Source organism: Trichoderma atroviride, chromosome 3 (assembly GCF_020647795.1).
Source record: "Trichoderma atroviride chromosome 3, complete sequence".
Lineage (NCBI taxonomy): Eukaryota > Fungi > Ascomycota > Sordariomycetes > Hypocreales > Hypocreaceae > Trichoderma > Trichoderma atroviride.
In genome coordinates this window covers 5,297,241-5,316,715 of record NC_089402.1, presented here as the reverse complement: position 1 = coordinate 5,316,715, position 19,475 = coordinate 5,297,241, and the positions used below count along the sequence as shown (strand labels likewise).

Here is a 19,475-nt window from a genome sequence, read left to right as displayed (position 1 = left end):
GTCGCCAACTTTACTGACAAAAGCTTCGCAACGATGGATTCCAAGAGTGCGCATGTTGATGAAGTAGCTGTGTCGCCAACTCTACAGCCAAGTAATAACACCGGCAAAAATGCCGTCGCTGAGCCAAGTGCGGTTTCACGCATCAGCCGTGTCTCATCAATCTTCATGGTCCTCGTTGGTGGTTTAGCCCTATTCTCAGACGGCTACAATGCGCAAGTCATTGGATACATGAACCCTCTATTCGCACAGCTATACCCGGACGCATTCACTTCCACCATCAAGACTAGACTTTCGAATGCCTTTCTCATCGGCGAAGTGTTTGGGATGCTGTTTTTCGGCTGGGGGATCGACAGGCTGGGCCGTCGGACGGGCATCGTCTTTGCAACTCTGTTCTTGATCTTGGGAATTGTGTTGGCCACGGCGGCGCACGGCAAAACTCCCACTGGCCTGTTTTGGATGATGATCGTAGGAAGGGGAGTCGCGGGATTCGGGGCTGGAGGTGAGTGACACGTCTCAGACTCGCATTCACAAACGTTGATCGGCGACTAATAAAGGTTGGGGGAAAATAGGGGAGTATCCTACTTGTGGTACAGGCAGTGCTGAAGCCTCAGATGAAACTGCCTTTGTAAGACGCCGCCGCGGCATGCTTGTTGCTGTAGCCACAGATTTCGCCATCGATCTCGGTTTTGTCATGGCCGGCGTCATTGTACTCATTGTCTTGGCTGCCTATCATCAGCATATTAACGATGGTGTTTGGCGCGTTTCTTTCGGCCTTGGCTTCATCCTTCCGGTTGGGCTCTTGTTCTTCCGTCTGCGCTTGATCAATTCAACTCAGTACCGAAAGCATGCGATGAAGACAAACATTCCGTATTGGTTGGTGATTAAGCGCTATTGGAAGCCCATGCTTGGAACTTCGCTGGCGTGGTTCATGTACGACTTTGTTGTAAGTAAACGTCTACTTCCCTACTGTTAAATTGAACGCGCCAACTCAATAATTTCCGCTGGACAGACTTATCCTTTTAGCATCTTTGGCTCAACCATCATTGGGACGTTGAACCCCAACAACACTCTTGTCCAAAACATTGGTTACGGCACTGTTCTCAACTGCTTTTATCTACCTGGGACATTGATAGGAGGCCTTCTTATGGATCGTATCGGTCGCAAGCAGACCATGGCATTGGGATTCTTCTTGTGGTCCATCCTCGCATTCATCATCGGAGGCGCTCTCAATCCCATCACGAGCGTATTCCCACTCTTTGTCGTCTTGTATGGTATTTTCAACACTTTGGGAGAAATGGGTCCAGGTGTACGTATAAACCCCTTCTAATTTGAAGGGGATCTAAAAGCTAATTATTCCCAGGTCGGCACCTTTCTTTGCGGCGCGGAATCATTCCCCACCCCTGTACGAGGCCATTTCTTAGGCTTTGCTGCCGCTGTTGGTAAAGCTGGAGCTGCCATAGGCACGCAAGTTTTCACTCCTATCCAAAACTCTTTCTCCGATTCCCAAAAGGGTGTTCAAGGCGTCTTTCTCATCGGAGCTGCCTTTGCCATGGTTGGTTGCCTTATCACCTGGTTCCTAATTCCTGATAAGGAGAAGGATCTTGAGAGTGAAGATGCTCGATTTCGTGCCTATCTTGAGGAAAATGGCTATGAAGGTACTTTCGGGGAGTCGGTGGACGCTGAGATTAAGAGCACTGCTTTCCACATATAAGTTGTGTAACGGTAGAGAATAAAAAAAGTCCGAACTACCTATTTAGTGATTATAGATAGCCTGAAAGAAAGAGAAAAGGTACATGTACCCAACAGTTGTGTCTAAGAAAAAAAGCAAAAATATATATACATGTTTATTATATATTTAACGATGTAACCCATTTCAGCCTGTCTCTCAAAGACTATGTCGATATGTCTAGCCATAGTGACGTTGAGGGTATCATGCCAAATGACATTGGGCGTTTTACTCGTGGAAGTCGCGCTTCAGATGGTAGTAAATCGCCTTTCGGTGTAGCTTTTAGACAACGACGGCTGCTCCAAAGGCGGAAAAGTTCAACCATGTCAAGCAATAATTGTGTCTCGAGGAGCAAGAAGCTATGCCTTGTTTGCGACGTGAACAATGACTTTTCCACCGCTTGAGCCCTTTTTAAGATGTTTGTATGCTTTTAAGGTGTCTTCGAACTCAAAAGTTGAGTCAATGATCGTCTTGATCACTCCCTCGCCTAGCCACTTTGCTATTTGGGCTAAGTCATCGTGATCATTCTTCGTTATGTAAGTAATAAACTTGCTTTTGCCTCCACCCAAAAATGAAGGCGTAAATTTTGCCTTCATGACATTCTTGATACTGCTCAGAGATGCAGACCCTCCCACCAGAACAAAAGCTCCCTCCGGCTTGAGGTAGTGATGAGATTGTTGGTAGAGATCTGGAAGGGATGAGCCGACGTTGTCGACAATTAGATCAAAGATGATCTCCTTCTGCTTTAACTGTGTAACAACGTCACCGGCCTTGTAATCGATGATCTCATCAGCTCCTAATCGCTCACAGAGCTCTCGTTTCGCAGTAGAGCAGGATGTAGTGACATGACAACCAAGAGCTTTTGCGATTTGAATGCCGTAGGTACCGGCACCGCCTGATCCACCGTTAATAAAGACTTTGGCGCCGGTTTGGATATAAGGCTTAATGGATTGGTATGCTGTCAAAGCAGTTGTCGGCGCGCCGGCTGCGAGGTCGAGATCGAAGTCAGCTGGCAAGACAGCATAACCATTGAAGTCTGCGACAACAAATTGAGACAGTGCGCCTGGTGTTTTTGTAGGATCCAGGCGAACCAATACAGCGTCGTTGACTTTGGCATCTGTTACATCATTTCCGACAGCGACGACTTTGCCGCTTAGGTCCATCCCTGTTGTCTTGGGAAATGATGTAATTGCCTTGGATGCGAATCCCAATTCCACCATTTTATAGTCTGCAGGATTGAGTCCAGCACTGACGACTTCAACAAGAATCTGTCCTCGTTGAAGGGGCTTAGAAGGCTTCTCTGCATTATCGACAAGTTTTAACACGTCTTCTAGAAGCCCGGGAGTGGCAATTTGCCACGCTTGCATAGTTGTAGGCATGCTGTATTCGGTTTGCTTACGAGCTCAAATTTAAGGAAAGGAAAAAAGAATTTGATATCTTTTCTTTTCCTTCGCCGCCATACAACTTATATCAATTAATCTAAGTGATAAACCGAGCCTCGGCTGTTCCCGCCAATGGCAATTTTCACGACGGAGTTTTTCTCTCCGTAGTGAGCGGAGCGGAAATCGACCAACTAGGAAACATCCACTTTCTTCTTGGAAACAAGCGGATCCGCTTCTCTAGAAGTTTCTTCATGATGGGAAACTGCCACTTTAGGACATTTTGGCTGGGCTAAAGCCGTGCGAACAAGAGGAGCTATCTTGCGAATCTCATTAGATAATGACTTACTAAGTCGATTTCAGGATATTGTAAACTTGTATGTATTAACTTGCTAATGTAGGTACATTACTTTAATATTCTGTAAATTTTAAACAGAAGAGGAATGATCTACCAGAAAAGCTACATGTTAGAAGTCTACAAAGCATCGTTTGCATTGAAATCATGAGTACATGCCAGAGAGCAGGCGCGTGCAAGTATTTGAAGTACCTAGATTAAATAGGTATCTACGCATTGCGCACAAACTGGGGGGAAAAAGAGGAAAAGAGAGAGAGATATAACCAAACTTCTACAGAAAGAAGTAACCATCAGCTCGGATTTCTTTTGACATACTACTGCCTATGAACGTAGAATAGAACGGGTGCGCCAAGAAAGCTTGTCATCAGCTGCATTCAAATGCTCCGATATTGAACTATCACGAGTCTTTTGAACTACTATTATTATTATTTTTTTTTTTTTTCTTGACAAGGCACGATAGGCTCATATAAACTCGGCTCTAAATAAGCCTACGAATTGAATGCGTATATGAGTGCTCAAATGTACACACATGCTTCTGTAGCTGCTATAAATTTAGGGTAGCATCCTATGGCCTATGGGACATTACTATTCCCCGACAACATAAATCAGGCTAACTGAAAACGGGAAAGCAAATCATCTCCTTTTGTGTTTTTCCCTCTATCTTCTATTCCTCGATAGAAGACAACATATCACTGCATCACCGATATGCTCGGAATATGTTGCTGGTCAGATGTTTTTCTAAAGACTCCGTCAATGTTGCTTTTAAAACCTCTTAATCCTCCGGCCGTTGAGACGGTCCAGTTAAGGCTGCGAAATGGCAGCTTCAATATGGGGTACAAGATTCATCTGCAAGAAAAAAAGAATAAAGAATTGCTCCATTAAATGTCACCGCCTCCTGCTACGCTACTACAGCACTCATCTCGGTTGCCTCTTCGATTGCGCCACTGGCAGGCCTCAAACGCGGAACAAAACGAGTGGAGTTATTAGTCTCAGACTATCTTTTGTGAAATGGACAGCATACGGCAAATTCCACATGACAGGCAAGTTGATAATACCTCTATTACCTAAGACATCTGTTATTTGCAGTATCGGTGTTTTTATATACGGCTAAACCAACATGCGTTGCCTGCCATGCAGTGATGCAATGAGTAGAAAAATGTTCCATGTCATAGCCATTGAATCTAGCGGCATACGACCCCCAATTCCTATCGCTATGGAGCTCTAGATGGAGCCTGTGTTGTTCTGAGCAGTCCAGGCCTGATCGACCAGGCCTGCTACACGGCAAATTGTGCCGAGTATTTGTCTAGTATATAAGGTGGATATGAACAGAGCATCTATCTCACCAAAGGAGCTCAACTGACAAGATAGCAGGAAATAATGTAACGTTGTTGGCTCTTAGGTCCACGTTCAGCCGTTTTGAGCAATCTCCGAAGCGCAGGAAACAGGCTAATAAAAGGGCGCCGACCAACAGCAGGAAAAGTGACCCTGGTCTCGTCGTCCGAAATTCAGCTCATGAAAAAAAAACGCGACCGCTATTTATCGCATCAACATCTCTAGACTCCATGAAAACAAAGAGCATTCTGAGACACAACACGCCCGGCTCTCAGGATACTCATCCCGTTTCGCCAACTTACTCGGGGCATAATTGCTCTAGGTCAAGTTAGAGGGCTATTGCCCCGTTCTTGTTCGATATGCGATTCCTACTCCTCATGGCTCTGACCGCGTCGGCGCCAGCTTTCCGACAGGTTGCCGCCCTATCAATACACCTGACTGAACGAGAGAAACCAGCCGTCGTTTCGATTCCAGTAGAATACCGCCCCGTATCATCAGAATTTATCACAGAGGCAACCACGCCCCTGATCAATATTTCTGTCGGAACGCCAGCACAAGTCGTTAGCGTTGCGGTAGACCTTCAACGCTCTTCCAATTCTCTACTTGTGCCAGACATTCCGAAATACCATCCAGTATTTAAGGGCTATAACTGTTCTGATGATGATTACTGCACACTTATGGGTTACTTTGATCCCGACAAGTCGTCTACATTCAAGAATATATCGGACCCTTACGGCCTCACCGGCTCGGATTCCATGTTAGTTGGCGGCCAGAGAGTAGAAAACGTTTCAATGTCTCTTTTTACTATCGATACAGATACCTGTAAGTGTTCCGAGGTTAGCAATGAAGGTCAAATAACTGATTCATCACTTATTTAGACAGTACTCTGGGTGTTGGGCAACAACTGAGCTTTCCATTTCAATTGGTGGATCAAGGCTTAATCAATTCTCCGTCATTCAGCCTCTGGAGCGATACATCGCAAGATAAGGGATATCTGCTCTTCGGTGGGGTTAACCAAGGACTGTACACGGGGACGCTCCAAGCTTTTCCTTTCCCAGGCCAGATTCCAGGAGCAAATGGTACTGTAAGCTTGCCAATCGCATCAGTTGTCGTGGAGAGCAGCGGCAACAGTACAAGGCACGATCTCGACTCGCCGGCAGTATTGTCCACGGTCGACAGCCACACTTTTCTTCCCAATAGTACAGTACAGAAGATTTATGCCGATCTTGGCATCACGCCGACTTTTGTACCAGACTTTGGTACTGCTATTCCCTACGTCGACTGCGCTAGACAGCATTCGGAGAACCACACCATCTCCTTGCTGTTTGGCAACGCAACCATTTCAGCCCCTTGGAGCGCTCTGGTCCAATCTCTTGGAAACAATACGTGCGAGCTCGCAATCTACAGCTATGAGCCAGAGAAGGATGTTGGACCAGGCAGCCAGATACAAATCGGGGCTATTTTCCTGCGGTATATGTATTTGGTTGTGGATTATGAGAACATGTTTGCCGCTGTGGCACCACTTAATCCTAGCCCAGGGTTTAATAAAGTTTTGGAGATTGGAAATGGGCCCCGAATTCCAGACGCAGATGGAAACTTCCCGGCTACAATTACTACATACGGGGCACCTACGCCAACGCCAACCAAAGAAGCTCTGTCAACATCGTCATCGCGGGCCGTGGCAATTAAACCTAGAGAGAATGGTTTAACATCTGGATTTACAGGAGCATTGCTCGCCGTATGTTATTTAATAATATAGATTATACTAATATAAATCACATGGGTCTTATCAAGGGACAGGCGTTGGACTTGTGCTACCCCAGTCTCATAAGCTTCCTCTTGCCACCTAAATTTTACGCGAGGCAACCGTAGCACAAGTTCGACGTGGAAGGACAGAGGTAATTTGGGCAGTTTGAAGGCCGACTCAAAGCGATCATACTGGTGGCGGTGGAGCTTTATCTGACATAAGGCAGTCTTGACAGAGATCTCTCCTCTAATGTTAATATGGAGAAACTAACAAGATGAGGCAATCCGGCGAAGGGCAGCCCCAGGCCTGAGGATGACTGAACGTGCCGTGTCTTTATCCAGTCAAAAATGTAAGTGACTTCCGCAGATCAGTGGCGACTACTTTGTCTGCTGCACTTACTTACATGTACTAAGCCAATACAGTGATGTTTTATTGGCTCTGCACATGACATATTTCTTCGCAATACTGGCACCAAGGTGCGACATAATATACGTCTGTATCATGCAAGGGTAGAGGTGCCTTGAAGGCGCGACAGCCACTTGACGCTATTGGCCGAAAACAATGTAACGTGCGGTGACTTGGGGACACGGCATGAGGGATTTCCGAATAGACAAGTACTTGGTGTAGTACTAGGTGTTGAACCGCTTTTAAGCCAACATCACTTAGTGTTATTGGCTTAGAATGCTGGAGCTTGACGCAATTTTGGAAACACGGCACGGGTGATTCACTTCTGAATACAAGGCGTTCAGTTGGCAGCTGAAATGACGGCTAGCTGTCTAGGATCCTTGCAACGAAAATACGAAAACGAGGAACTTTTCGTTCAATGATCGCCAGCTTTTGCCCCTACATCAGAGCTTATGAGCGGAACATGGTTGAATCGCACGAAGACATACCACCTGGGCACAGCCAGACTCACCTATCCCACAAGAAACCATTTTCATCTTAAATAAATTGCATGTAATAGAGAAAGCAGAGTGAATCGCATGCAATACCCTATAGATAATAGACATGTGCACCACGAGATATCATTATCCGTCCACGATAGTTGCCATTCTCTTTCCAAGATCGTATTGCTATCTTGGCCAATCTAAGACAAAAAATAAGACATGGAGTCATTATATTTATCATTATATTACTACTACGCGCGGCGGATAGGAGAAGTGAAGTGTGACGCCCAAGAATCGCCGTATGCAGGGAGAGGTACATCGCCGCCCTGCATGAATGTGTTATCTGAAAATTACGCCAAGCTTTTCGATCCACTCTATACAGACGCTTTGCGGACGTGAGGATCCGTGTTTGATACCTTTGGCCGTTTGTATGCTCCGAGAGACTGATTCTCGCGTCGTACGCAACCGCATAAAATGGTCGGCCGCAATTGTGCTAGGTCTTTGACTGATCAGCCGAGATCTAGCATGATCAAATAATTGTAAGGCTATTGCGAAGGGCACTCGTTTATTATACCAGATATAAATCGTAAGCGATATCAAGGGGGTGCCGCTAAATGACGCCTACATCGCGTACAAGAGGAGGATTTGCAAGCCAAGTTTACTCTGGAGATTCATACTCACGGGTAACTCTGTAATGGTGAAGGAATTACGGTAGGGAAATGAGACTTGATTCTTTTAGCTAAATGGCAATGCAGCCAGCCATTAAGTGGCGTGAGTAGCAATACGGATACTGTGCGTCCCCAATGAATATTCCCTCTTCGCAATCCATCCATCGCAGATTTGCATTCATACGCCGGGCCTTGCCATTATCCCATATCGCACAGTTCCTCGTCGGAGAGCATTTACTTCGTGTCCCCACAGGTTTTGTTGACCGCTCCCCTCAGCATCTCTATGTCCTTGCGCAGTTGAATATTGGCTGTGTCCTGAGCGGCTGACATCGTTTCGAGTTTCTGCATCAAAGTTTCAAGCAGAAAATCCTTCATAAACACTCTATCCGCCTGGTATTGCATCGCTTCTTTGAACTGACGTAAATCTGTCATAATCGCACATATCGGGTTCTCCAAAAGCCATTTTTCGATTCTCTTCCACTCGCCGTCCGTCGGATTGTCGGATAGGGCTTCGTACCAATGATGTTCTTGAACGTCTTCGGAGATACCCATTTCCCATTGTGTAACTTCCTTAAGTCGCTTGAACTTTGCCCAGAGCACGATTCGCGCCTTGTCCTCGCGCGGGAGCACCATGAGAAAAGGGAGCGTAATTAGACTGGCGAGTGAAGCCATAGGCATGTTGCCTTCTCGAAGTGGCTCGATTATGCATCGCAACAGCTGCTGTGCGTCTTCTCTTCTGATGGTATGCAGAATCTGGACTTTGTCGGCTTCTTCCTCTTGTGCATTCTCGTTATGGGGTGGCGAGTCAACATCTTCTTGCTTGAGAGGCGTCGAAGTTTCAGGCCTGTGGCGTTTCGGCGATCTGCTCAGTGTTGAGTCACTTCTTTTGATGGCCGGCGGCATCTCGGGCGAGATATTGAGTCCTTGTATCGTGATCGCTGCTGCAGGGATGCGTGAGGAGGGTGGGCGTGGGCAGGTTGAAGAGGGATGAAAGAGACGCACGCACAGTTTTTGTTTCTCCCTCTCACTATTCTTTTACTTGCGCGTGCAGATTCTTAATAAGGGCTGTAAATGGAATGAGGAAAACTGGTGCTCGTGCGCGCAGCTGCATGTTGTGGTGTAAAGGTTGATGCCGTCTGGCAGCAGCTGGCATTTTGACATTGATTGGAGACACTATCTTCACTTCTTCACTCTTCAACAAGCATTGCAGTGTATTGTGCCGTTTTACTTTCAGATCACCCCAATCTCTACTACAAAATGTTCTGGTATGAGCCATGTCAATGACTATATTTACCCTAGGGTTTGATGGGTAAAGGAATTAGGCATAATTTGCGTGGAAGAGCTCGAAATCCATCAAATTCATATATTCGTTCCTCTCCTGTCTAGAATAAGGGTCGTCGAAGGCATTAATACCAGTTATTACTCGGTTCATATTTACTGTAGGCCTACAACCGTATGAAAAGAATATATGTTTACTATAACATAGTAGTAGTATCTTGAATATTATATTACAGCATGTTTCTTTTATCTACCTACTCTGTATTGTGCATAGAGAAATCTTGTGCTTGGTGTAAACTCATCTGCCGAACCGCGGGAGCTATAATGTGGGTATTTGATCTAAAGACTTGTTATAGCGCTGTTACCCCTACATTAGCTACAAGACTGTATGTCTCAAAGATCCAGCTACTATCTACCAAGAGAACATGGATATTCTTTTGAGGACAAGGGTTTCTGTCTGTGCGTTTGCATACGCAATAGCGGTAAAGAGCTTGGTGAAACATGGATGCAATTTCCGGCAAGCCGTTGTGCAGCCTTGGCTACTACTGTGTCTCACTCCGAACAGTAATATCCATCGTTGGTATTAGTCGTAGCTGTAAGCCGGGTTACCGGCTACCGAGCAACTCTTGGATCTTGTATTGTTCAGCTTTTCTTCACCTTACAATTCAATGCATTGCGAAGGCATACATTGAAAATCCAAATTTATTCTCATCACTCTTTACTTACTGTTCTACTTCGCAGGATACGGACTTTGCTATGTCTATTCCGGTTGCAAATATAGCAACTCAAAGCGGCCTCGGTGGCTCTGCTGACGGACCCAAGGAACAAGAGGATGAAAATGGAAATCGAAATGGCAGTATAGCGCCAGAACTAATGTTGTTTTCTGCAAACAATCTCGCGTCATTGAATGAGCAGATAAGGCTGTATAGTGAATACGCGATGGCGCACCCAGAGCTCATTTCCGATATTGCCTACACCCAAGCGATTCGACAGGAACCTTCAAACTATCGTGCGTTCACGATCTTGGGGGCCGGTGGCAAGATGCTTAGTACCACACACCATGCAAAGTCATCTGCCCTACCTTCATCTATTGTGATGGTATTCAGCGGCCAAGGGGCTCAATGGGCCGGCATGGGGAAAGAACTTCTCCAATTGGAAGAATTTAGAAACGACATAAAGGGTATGGATATGGTCTTGCGAGCCTTGAAGAACCCACCTACTTGGACTATTGAAGAAGAGATGCAAAAATTGGCTGATGATCCTCCTTGCCGGATCAATTCTGTGGACATTGCTTGTATGCTCTCTACCGCTCTGCAGATTGGGCTTCTTCATCAGTTTGAGCGAGTAGGATTGAAGCCAGAGACCGTTGTTGGACATTCCAGCGGCGAAATCGCTGCAGCCTACGCCGGCGGTCTTCTGACTCTCAAGGAGGCTGTTACTGTCGCCTACCACTATGGATATGTTGCCGTAATGTGCAAATCCGACGGGGCTATGGCAGTTACTGGCCTCAGCGCAGAAGAGACGACTCAATTCTTGCGCCCTGGCGCTGTCGTGGCCTGCGAAAACAGTCCCATCAGCACGACGATTTCTGGCGACCGCGGCGCTGTGGAGGAAGTGATTGCTTCTATCCATGAGTCTAGACCACAGGTTGTTACGCGGAAGCTACATGTTAATACGGCATTCCACTCACAGCATATGGAACTAGTATCTGGGAGATATTTGGCACTGCTAGAGGCTGAACAAATGACCCCGACGGAGAAAACAAGTCGACAGGCTGTTTTTGTGTCAAGTGTTAACAGCGGCATTATTAGCGACGCAGTTGCTCCCAGTTATTGGGCGACCAACCTGACCTCGCCTGTTCGCTTCTCCTCTGCTATTGAGTCTGTTCTCAATACTGTTCCTAATAGCCTGTTCCTCGAAATTGGACCCCACTCTGCTCTGTCCAGTCCGCTCTCTCAAATTTGCAACAAACTCAATATGCCTTGCAAATATGTTACTTCCCAGTCTCGAGGAAACAATTGCCATGTCAGTTTTCTATCTGCGATTGGGAGGCTATGGCAGGCATCTGTGGCGTTGAAGCTTGACCCTTTATTCATGGGAAAGGAAGTGTCGGGGTTGCCTGAGCATCCGTTGAACTACGCCGACTATGGCAAGGAAAGTTTCTCAGTTGCCGAAACTGTGTTTCTTTCGCCAAAGGATAAGCGCAGCCGATTGATCTCAGAAGCAGCATCTATAGTCCCTTCAGCGAACTCAGCTATCGAAGCACCAGGAACAGAGTCAGAGCTGGTTCTGCGGGCTCTCTGGGCCGACATCCTTCGCAACGTTCTTCAAGTTCCCATGGCAGATATCGGAAGGCAGCATAACTTTTTCTCTCTTGGTGGTGACTCTTTGACAACAATTGAGCTTGTAACAGCTGCCTATCGACATGGAGTGCGTTTGTCTCCAGTAGACATTGTGCAAAACCCTGAGCTTTGGCAGATGGCTGCAGTGGCGCGCATTGATGAGGTTGAGATGATTGGAGAAGTCGTGCCATTTAGCTTGATTGAAAGAGATGGCATGGAAAATCTCAAAATTGATATTCAACACAAGTGCGGATTGCAAATTGACAGTATCGAGGATATCTATCCATGTACACCGCTTCAAGAGGGATTCTTAGCCTTGGGCCTTAAACAGCCTGGGAGTTATATACATCGCCAGGTTTACAAGCTGGAACCGCGAGTCGACATTGAGCGGTTTGTGGATTCGTGGAACACAGTCATAAAACATTGTGGCAGTCTACGATCCAGAATTATTCTGCTTAATTCGAACGCCTTACAAGCTGTCATCGCAACGGACGACGCCTGGGAGCATCCTGTGTCGGGCGTGGATGTTGATACCTATTTACATACTACACGAAGTATTCCTATGAGCTACGGAGACCGCCTTAGCCGATATACACTGCTCTACCAGGATGACGGTGAAGTTTATTTCATCTGGATTGTTCACCACGCAGTGTTCGACGGGCTCAGCATGAAAATAGTTCTTAATGCTCTCCACAACGTTTATAATGGCGCTGAACTTGTCTTGTCGCCTTACTCAAATTTTATTCGGTACATCAAGTCACTTGACTCTAATGCTTCAAGCTTATACTGGAAAAAAGAAATGGAAGGGGCACAGCGATCTCAATTTCCCGATACTCCGATTTCTGTGAAATCTCAAGACCGTGTGTTTAGGAGATCTATGCAATTCCGCAATCCCAAGGCATCGATCACGGCAGCAACTATAATTCGCGCTGCTTGGGCCCTTGTTCTCTCCCAGTACTGTGTTTCCGATGATGTGTGCTTCGGCATGACCTTATCAGGCAGGCAGGCTCCGGTTCCAGAACTGGACAATATTCCAGGGCCAATGATAGCGTCAGTCCCCGTGCGCGTCAAAATTGACCGAGAGATGCTTGTGTCAGAGTACCTCCAGCAAATACAATCGCATGCTGCAGAGATGGTCGCCCATGAGCAATTTGGGCTTCAGAATATCGCCAAACTGGGCCCATATGCGAAGGAGGCATGTGATTTTGCAAATCTGCTGGTTATTCAACCCATTCATCATCTTTCTTCAACTGCTTGTTCTACACTAGATGCGATTCTCCAACAAGGATCGAAAGAAATGGCAATATCTGAAGAAGCTATGAAGAACTACTTCAACTACCCATTAGTTCTGCAAGCCTGGGTGGGGGACGGCTTCATCGACCTCCAAGTGACATACTATGAAGACACTATGACTCAAGGTCAAGTAGAAGCATTGACAAATCACTTTGAACATGTCACCCAACAACTTCTTAGCTTGGAAGACGTTTCTTTGAGACAAGTTACAGGCACTAGCTCGTGGGACATCCAGCGCGCCATAGAGTATAACAGCGAAGAACCAGACATTATTTCCGCGTGCATTCACCAGATTGTTGAAGAACATGCTCGAGAACATCCGGATACAATGGCTGTCTGCGCATGGGACATGAAACTCTCTTACAGCCAGCTTAATACTGCTGCTGATAGGCTAGCAAGCTATCTTTTCCTTGACTTGGCAGTTAAACAGAATGACATTGTCCATGTTTGCTTCGAAAAGACTGTCTGTTTTTTTGTCTCCGTTCTGGCAATCAATAAAGTTGGAGCTGCATGGGCCCCCTTGGACCCCTCACACCCGATCAAGCGCCACCAAGAGATTGTATCTCAAACAAAGGCAAAGCTGGTGTTAACCTCCTCTAACAACATTGGAATATGCCATGGCTTGGTCGATAACGTCGTTGAAGTTTCTTCTACCCTTGATGAGACGCTGAAGTCGAGGCAACAAGACAGCCAAAATCTACACCCGGTTTCGCCGGATGCAGCAGCTTATGTTTTGTTTACGTCTGGAAGCACGGGTACGCCAAAAAGCCTCGTTATGCAACATAAGGCGGCTTGTACGAGCCAGACTGCTACTGTGAAGAGAGTTGGTATGACGCGAGATGCTAGAATGCTCCAATTTGCATCGTTCGTTTTCGATTTGTCGATTGGAGAAATCCTAGGCCCCTGGATTGCTGGTGCTTGCATTTATGTGCCGTCTGAAGAGACTAGAATGAACGGGCTGGCCGATTACATTTTCTCTATGGATATTACTTGGATGTACTTAACCCCTTCATTCTCGCGCACATTAAACCCGGATACAATCCCTGGCGTTCAAGTGTTGCTTCTCGCGGGAGAGATGGTTGGCCGTGATATTCTAAACACATGGTTTGGAAAGGTTCGTCTTATCAACGGATGGGGCCCAGCTGAAACCTGCGTGTTTAGCACACTGCATGAGTGGAAATCTCTCGAAGAATTGCCGTCTACGATTGGAAGGCCTGTTGGTGGCTTTTGCTGGATTACTGATGATTCAAACCGACTAGCGCCAATTGGAGCTATAGGCGAGATTGTCATCCAGGGCCCGACAATTCTAAAGGAATATCTTTCGGATTCTGCGAAAACCGAGGCAACTATAACGAAGTCACTACCTGATTGGATCCCGAAGCGCCATTCCGACGGTTGGAACCGACTTTATAAAACTGGCGATCTAGGCAAATACAATCCGGACGGAACCATAGAGTTCGTCTCGCGAATAGATACACAGATAAAAATTCGAGGTCTCCGTGTTGAATTGGGCGAAATAGAGTACCATCTCAAAATGAATTTTGAGGGAGCCAGCCAAATTATGGTGGACAAGATCGCCACAGAGGCTGGCTCCAGCTTGATTGCCTTCTTTTCTTTCAGCAGCGAAACAAGAATGATGACAACGGATCGTATTACTGACGAGGAGGTCAACGAAATCTTTCTTCCGTTAACGAATGACTTGAAAAGCCGAATCGCTTCCACGGTTGGACAGCTGTCTGTGACGCTTCCACGATATATGATACCGTCATTCTTTATCGAATGCCGATATATGCCATCAGTGTCTTCCACGAAACTTAACAGGCGAATGTTGAAGCGCTTAGTTGAATCTCTGGATACCAAAAGCCTTTCGACTTATTCATTGGTCAAATCCGTTAAAAACGCACCAGAAAGCGCAATGGAGAGTAGATTGCAAGCAATTTGGGCTAAAAGGTTAAATGTGCCCCTTGAATCTATTGGGCGAGACGATAGCTTCTTGGAACTAGGGGGAGATTCCATTGCTGTGATCCATTTTGTGGCTGAAGCCCGCCAAACAGGAATATCGCTCACCGTCAAGGATGTCTTTGACGACCCACGACTTTGGAAAGTAGCCTCTGTGGCAGATGACGCATACTCAGAGCCGGACTTGGTTTCCCAAATTTCACCTTTCAGCTTGCTTAATCTTAGCCAGTTGGATACCAATGTCAAAGAGGAACTCCTCAGTCAATGTGATATAGCAAGTTGGGATATGATCGAGGACGCATTCCCCGTTACGGCACTACAAGAAGGGTTGATGGCCATGACTGCTAAGCAAGAAGGTGCTTACGTTGCAAAAATGGTTTTCAAGATTGCTCAAAACGTTGATATTAACCAATTGAAGGCTTCTTGGGAGCGCACGGTTACTATTTCCAGCAACTTACGCACCAGAATTCTCACATTGGGCGACAAATCAATACAAATCATTGTCAAAGAGGCTTCGCTGTGGGAGGATACGGACGGTTTGAGCATTGGTGCTTTCCTAAAGCGTGCAAATGATATCCATATGACCTATGGAACGCGACTCTCACGTTTCGCACTCGTTCAGGATACCAGCGGCGATAGATATTTTATATCCATCATGCATCATTCGATATTCGACGGCTGGTCATTGGATCTCATGATGCGCGCCTTCAGCACAATATATCACGGCAATAACGCACCAAAACTAGATTCATACTCTAAGTTTGTGAAGTATGCACTTGATCTTGACTCGAAAAGCTCCGAATGTTATTGGAAGACGCAATTATCAGGTGCTAGACGAGCATTGTTTCCCCTACCAATGGGTGGTATTTCTGTCCTGAAGTCTGAGAAGAATATGGGCATTTCATCAAGAAATATCAACATTTCGCGATTAACAAACAGTTCTATCACCAAAGCAACATACCTTCGAGCTGCCTGGGCTATTCTTCTTGCACGATACTGCGACACAGACGACATCTGTTTCGGTGCCTCTGTATCTGGCCGAAATGCTCCTAGTGTGGAAAACGTTGTTGGTCTAGTTGTTTCGACGCTCCCCATTCGCGTTCGTCTAGATCTAGACCAGAATTTGGCTGAGTTTCTTCACGACATTCAAAAACAGGCTACCGATATGGTGGCGCACGAGCAGTTTGGCCTCCAGAAGATAGCTCAAATTAGCCCGGATGCAAAAGACGCCTGTAACTTTTCCAGCCTGTTGGTCATTCAGCCGAGGGAACTGATAAGCAACTCTGAAGAAGATGGGGCCATCCTTGTCTCCACTAGAGTAGAACAACGTTTGGCGTGGCAATCAATGTCAGATTATTCCAGCTACCCGCTTGTTGTGCAATGCCATATGGACAATGTTACAGTTGAATTGGAACTTGTATACGATACGGGTGTTATATCCGAATTCCAGATTCAGGCACTGCATAATCAACTGGACCACGTAGTCCAGCAACTTGTATCATCTAGTGAAGAGAAGGTGCTCAGCAACGTATCTATAGCGGGGCCGTGGGACTTACAACAAGCCATGGATTGGAATGCCCATGATATCGTGGTTGAACAAGACTGTTTACACGATGCTGTTTCAAGGCAAGCTGAGTTATGCCCCGATGACGAAGCATTGTACTCGACGGAGTTTTCGTTGACTTACGCCTCACTTGAGCGTCTCTCTAATCGTGTGGCTTATCAGCTATTGCAGTCTGGCATTCAACCGGAAACAATAGTTCCTTTTTGCATGGAGAAATCTGTATGGACTGTGGTCGCCATGGTTGGTATTTTGAAAGCAGGCGGTGCATTCATGCCTTTGGACCCCTCTCATCCAGGGGCACGGAGGTCGGCCTTGGTCAAAGAAGTCAACGCAAGCGTTATGATTTGTTCACCCTCCACGGCCAAATCCTGTGAAGGAATGGCTGAAGGGATCATACAAGTTTCAGCTTCATTATTGTCATTGCCCTCTGGGACTCCTACAAATCATCAAGCACTCCGCAACTATAAGCAACCAAAGCCACACAACTCGGCCTACCTGATCTATACTTCGGGCTCTACAGGAAAACCCAAAGGCATAGTCATGCCACACTCGGCCATATGTACGGCACTATTTCGCCAGCCTAAAGTAGTGAATATTACGAAAACCTCACGCGTCTTTCAATTCTCTAGCTATGCATTTGATGGCTGCGTAGTAGACATATTTGCGGCGCTTATCACTGGAGCCACCGTTTGTGTGCCTACCGACACTGAGAGACTCAGCAGTACATCACAGTTTATGACACAGGCACGAGTCACTTGGGCATCCTTGACTCCATCATTCATCAAAACAATTGACCCTGGGACTATACCAACACTGATCACACTGTGTGCTGCCGGAGAGGTCCCAACAAAAGATATCCTGACTACATGGCACGGACGAGTAGAGCTTTTCAATCTTTATGGCCCAGCAGAGACCTGTGTCATGTGCTCTGCTCATTGCTGGAAATCACCAAATGAATCCCCAATGACCGCGGGTCGGCCTTATGCCCACCGGCTCTTCATTGCTGAGCCGGATAACATAAATCGCCTTGCCCCAATCGGATGCATTGGCGAATTAGTTGTTGAAGGCCATGCGATTGCGCGTGGCTATATCAACAATGAAGAAAAAACCAACGCTTCATTTGTCAAGGACCTTGAATGGATGCTGCCTATAGGCTCAACCAAGGCTTACAGGACCGGTGATCTTGCAAAGTTCAACTCTGATGGAACCATCCAGTTTATTGGACGACGAGATACGCAAGTTAAACTACGTGGCCAACGCATAGAGCTTGGTGAGATCGAACATCGCATCATGAGCGACCTTGAAGGTGTGCAGTATGCCGCGGCAGATGTTGTGGAGCGCGAAGCCGGCAAAATGCTTGTCGCATTCGTCACATTCCAAAACCAACCGCGCCCTGCCGCAACAGGTGCCTTGACTCTCGATGACTATTTTATCAAAGATGAAACGGTCACCGAGTCATTCCAAGCCCTAGTTCAGAACTTGCGACAAGCATTACCAAGCTATATGATCCCGAGTGTAATATTCCCTCTGTGGGACATGCCTCATAATACCTCTCAAAAGATTGATAGACGGATGCTGCGTGAACTAGTCGCCGACATGTCCCAGGAAACGCTATCGAAATTCTCGATAAATAAGAGGGACAAGACCTTGCCAACAACTGAATTGGAGTTTAGGCTACGGAACCTGTGGGCTCGCATAGTGAAAGTCGATCCAGAGAGTATATCTAAATTTGATAGCTTTTTGGAAGTTGGCGGCGACTCAATTTCTGCAATCTTCCTATCAAACCTTGCTGCAAAAGAGGGCTTAATTCTGCCAATTGTGAATATCTTCAAGGATCCTCGACTTGCTTCTATGGCTGCCTCAATAACGTCTGGACAAGCAACAAGCTTTGAGGTTGCGCCATTTGAGATGATTGAGGAGACTAGTTTACAATCTGTATGCGACAAAATTCGGCAGAAATGCTCACTTCCAAATAACCAAAAACTGGAAAATGTGTTGCCTTGTACACCGCTACAGGAGGGGCTCATGGCACTCGCCGTAAAACAGCCAGGATCCTACATCGCCAAGCATGTATACAGGCTAGCAGAGACTATTGATGTTGGCCACTTTAAGGCTTCTTGGGAGCAGACTGTCCAATTGTGTAGCAATTTGAGAACGAGAATTGTAATGAACGAGGGAGCATCCCTGCAAGTCGTCATCGACAATGATATCAGCTGGGATGAGACAAGCGATCTGTCTTTGGCAGCCTATTTGGATGAAGAGCTTGTAATGGAATATGGATCGCGTTTGTCGCGTTACACCATTGTCGGCGACTCAAACGGGCCAAAGTATTTCGTCTGGACAGCACATCACGCCGTCATCGACGGGTGGACAGTACAGATCAACCTTGAAACGCTTCAGCGAATCTATAACAATAGGCCTGCGCCAACGCTGCAGCCTTACGCCAATTTTATCAACTACATCAGGCAACTCGACCAACAGGCTGCAGCAGACTATTGGATTTCTGAATTGGAGGGTGCTCAGCGGCCTACATTTCCACCTGCTGGCCCTCTTTTCCAAGCCGCGGCGTCAGACACCAGCGCAACGCGAGTTCTGAATACCCGAATTGCGTTTCCATCTTTTGACAAATCGTCCATCACAAAACCCTCAGTTCTTAGAGCAGCGTGGGCGATTATCCTTGGCCGATACAGCGATACTGACGACGTGTGCTTCGGAGTGACTACTTCAGGTCGGCAAGCACCCGTTCAAGGCTTGTTAGATATGGCTGGCCCAGCAATATGTACACTGCCTGTTAGAATTCGCCTGGACCAAACAAAACTTGTATCAGCATTCCTCCAAGATATCCAAACTCAAGCCTCCGAAATGATTGTCCATGAGCAGTTTGGCTTGCAAAAGATCTCCAAGCTTAGTGCAAGCGCCAAAGACTCCTGTGATTTCAATAGCCT

General features: G+C 46.6%; 5 protein-coding genes across 5 annotated transcripts in view; 3 read left to right on the top strand and 2 right to left on the bottom strand.

The window, feature by feature from the left end:
- Nucleotides 1-33: 33 nt before the first annotated feature.
- Nucleotides 34-1,711, top strand: TrAtP1_007076 (uncharacterized protein; the record flags this gene model as incomplete). Its single annotated transcript, XM_014082138.2, has 4 exons — nucleotides 34-499; nucleotides 570-943; nucleotides 1,010-1,306; nucleotides 1,361-1,711. 4 exons carry the CDS (start codon nucleotides 34-36, stop codon nucleotides 1,709-1,711), a joined length of 1,488 nt encoding a protein of 495 aa, XP_013937613.2.
- A 12-nt stretch (nucleotides 1,712-1,723) lies between these two features.
- On the bottom strand, nucleotides 1,724-3,235 carry TrAtP1_007075 (putative secondary metabolism biosynthetic enzyme). The gene has a single exon (XM_014082139.2). The coding sequence runs from the start codon at nucleotides 3,103-3,105 to the stop codon at nucleotides 2,086-2,088; it is 1,020 nt and encodes a 339-aa protein (XP_013937614.1). The 5' UTR covers nucleotides 3,106-3,235; the 3' UTR covers nucleotides 1,724-2,085.
- Nucleotides 3,236-3,961: 726 nt separating this feature from the next.
- On the top strand, nucleotides 3,962-6,726 carry TrAtP1_007074 (uncharacterized protein). Its single transcript, XM_014082140.2, has 3 exons — nucleotides 3,962-4,775; nucleotides 4,832-5,614; nucleotides 5,671-6,726. Exons 2-3 carry the CDS (start codon nucleotides 5,152-5,154, stop codon nucleotides 6,549-6,551), a joined length of 1,344 nt encoding a protein of 447 aa, XP_013937615.2. The 5' UTR covers nucleotides 3,962-4,775; nucleotides 4,832-5,151; the 3' UTR covers nucleotides 6,552-6,726.
- A 1,602-nt stretch (nucleotides 6,727-8,328) lies between these two features.
- Nucleotides 8,329-8,997, bottom strand: TrAtP1_007073 (uncharacterized protein; the record flags this gene model as incomplete). Its single annotated transcript, XM_014082141.2, has 1 exon — nucleotides 8,329-8,997. The coding sequence occupies one exon, from the start codon at nucleotides 8,995-8,997 to the stop codon at nucleotides 8,329-8,331; it is 669 nt and encodes a 222-aa protein (XP_013937616.2).
- Nucleotides 8,998-10,311: 1,314 nt separating this feature from the next.
- The window catches only part of TrAtP1_007072 (putative Hybrid PKS-NRPS biosynthetic cluster), a gene marked incomplete at its 5' end in the record, with an annotated part of 35,499 nt that continues 26,335 nt past the window's right edge, over nucleotides 10,312-19,475 (top strand). Inside the window, one exon of the mRNA XM_066113378.1 lies at nucleotides 10,312-19,475. Coding sequence (XP_065969464.1) covers nucleotides 10,312-19,475 — 9,164 coding nt within the window.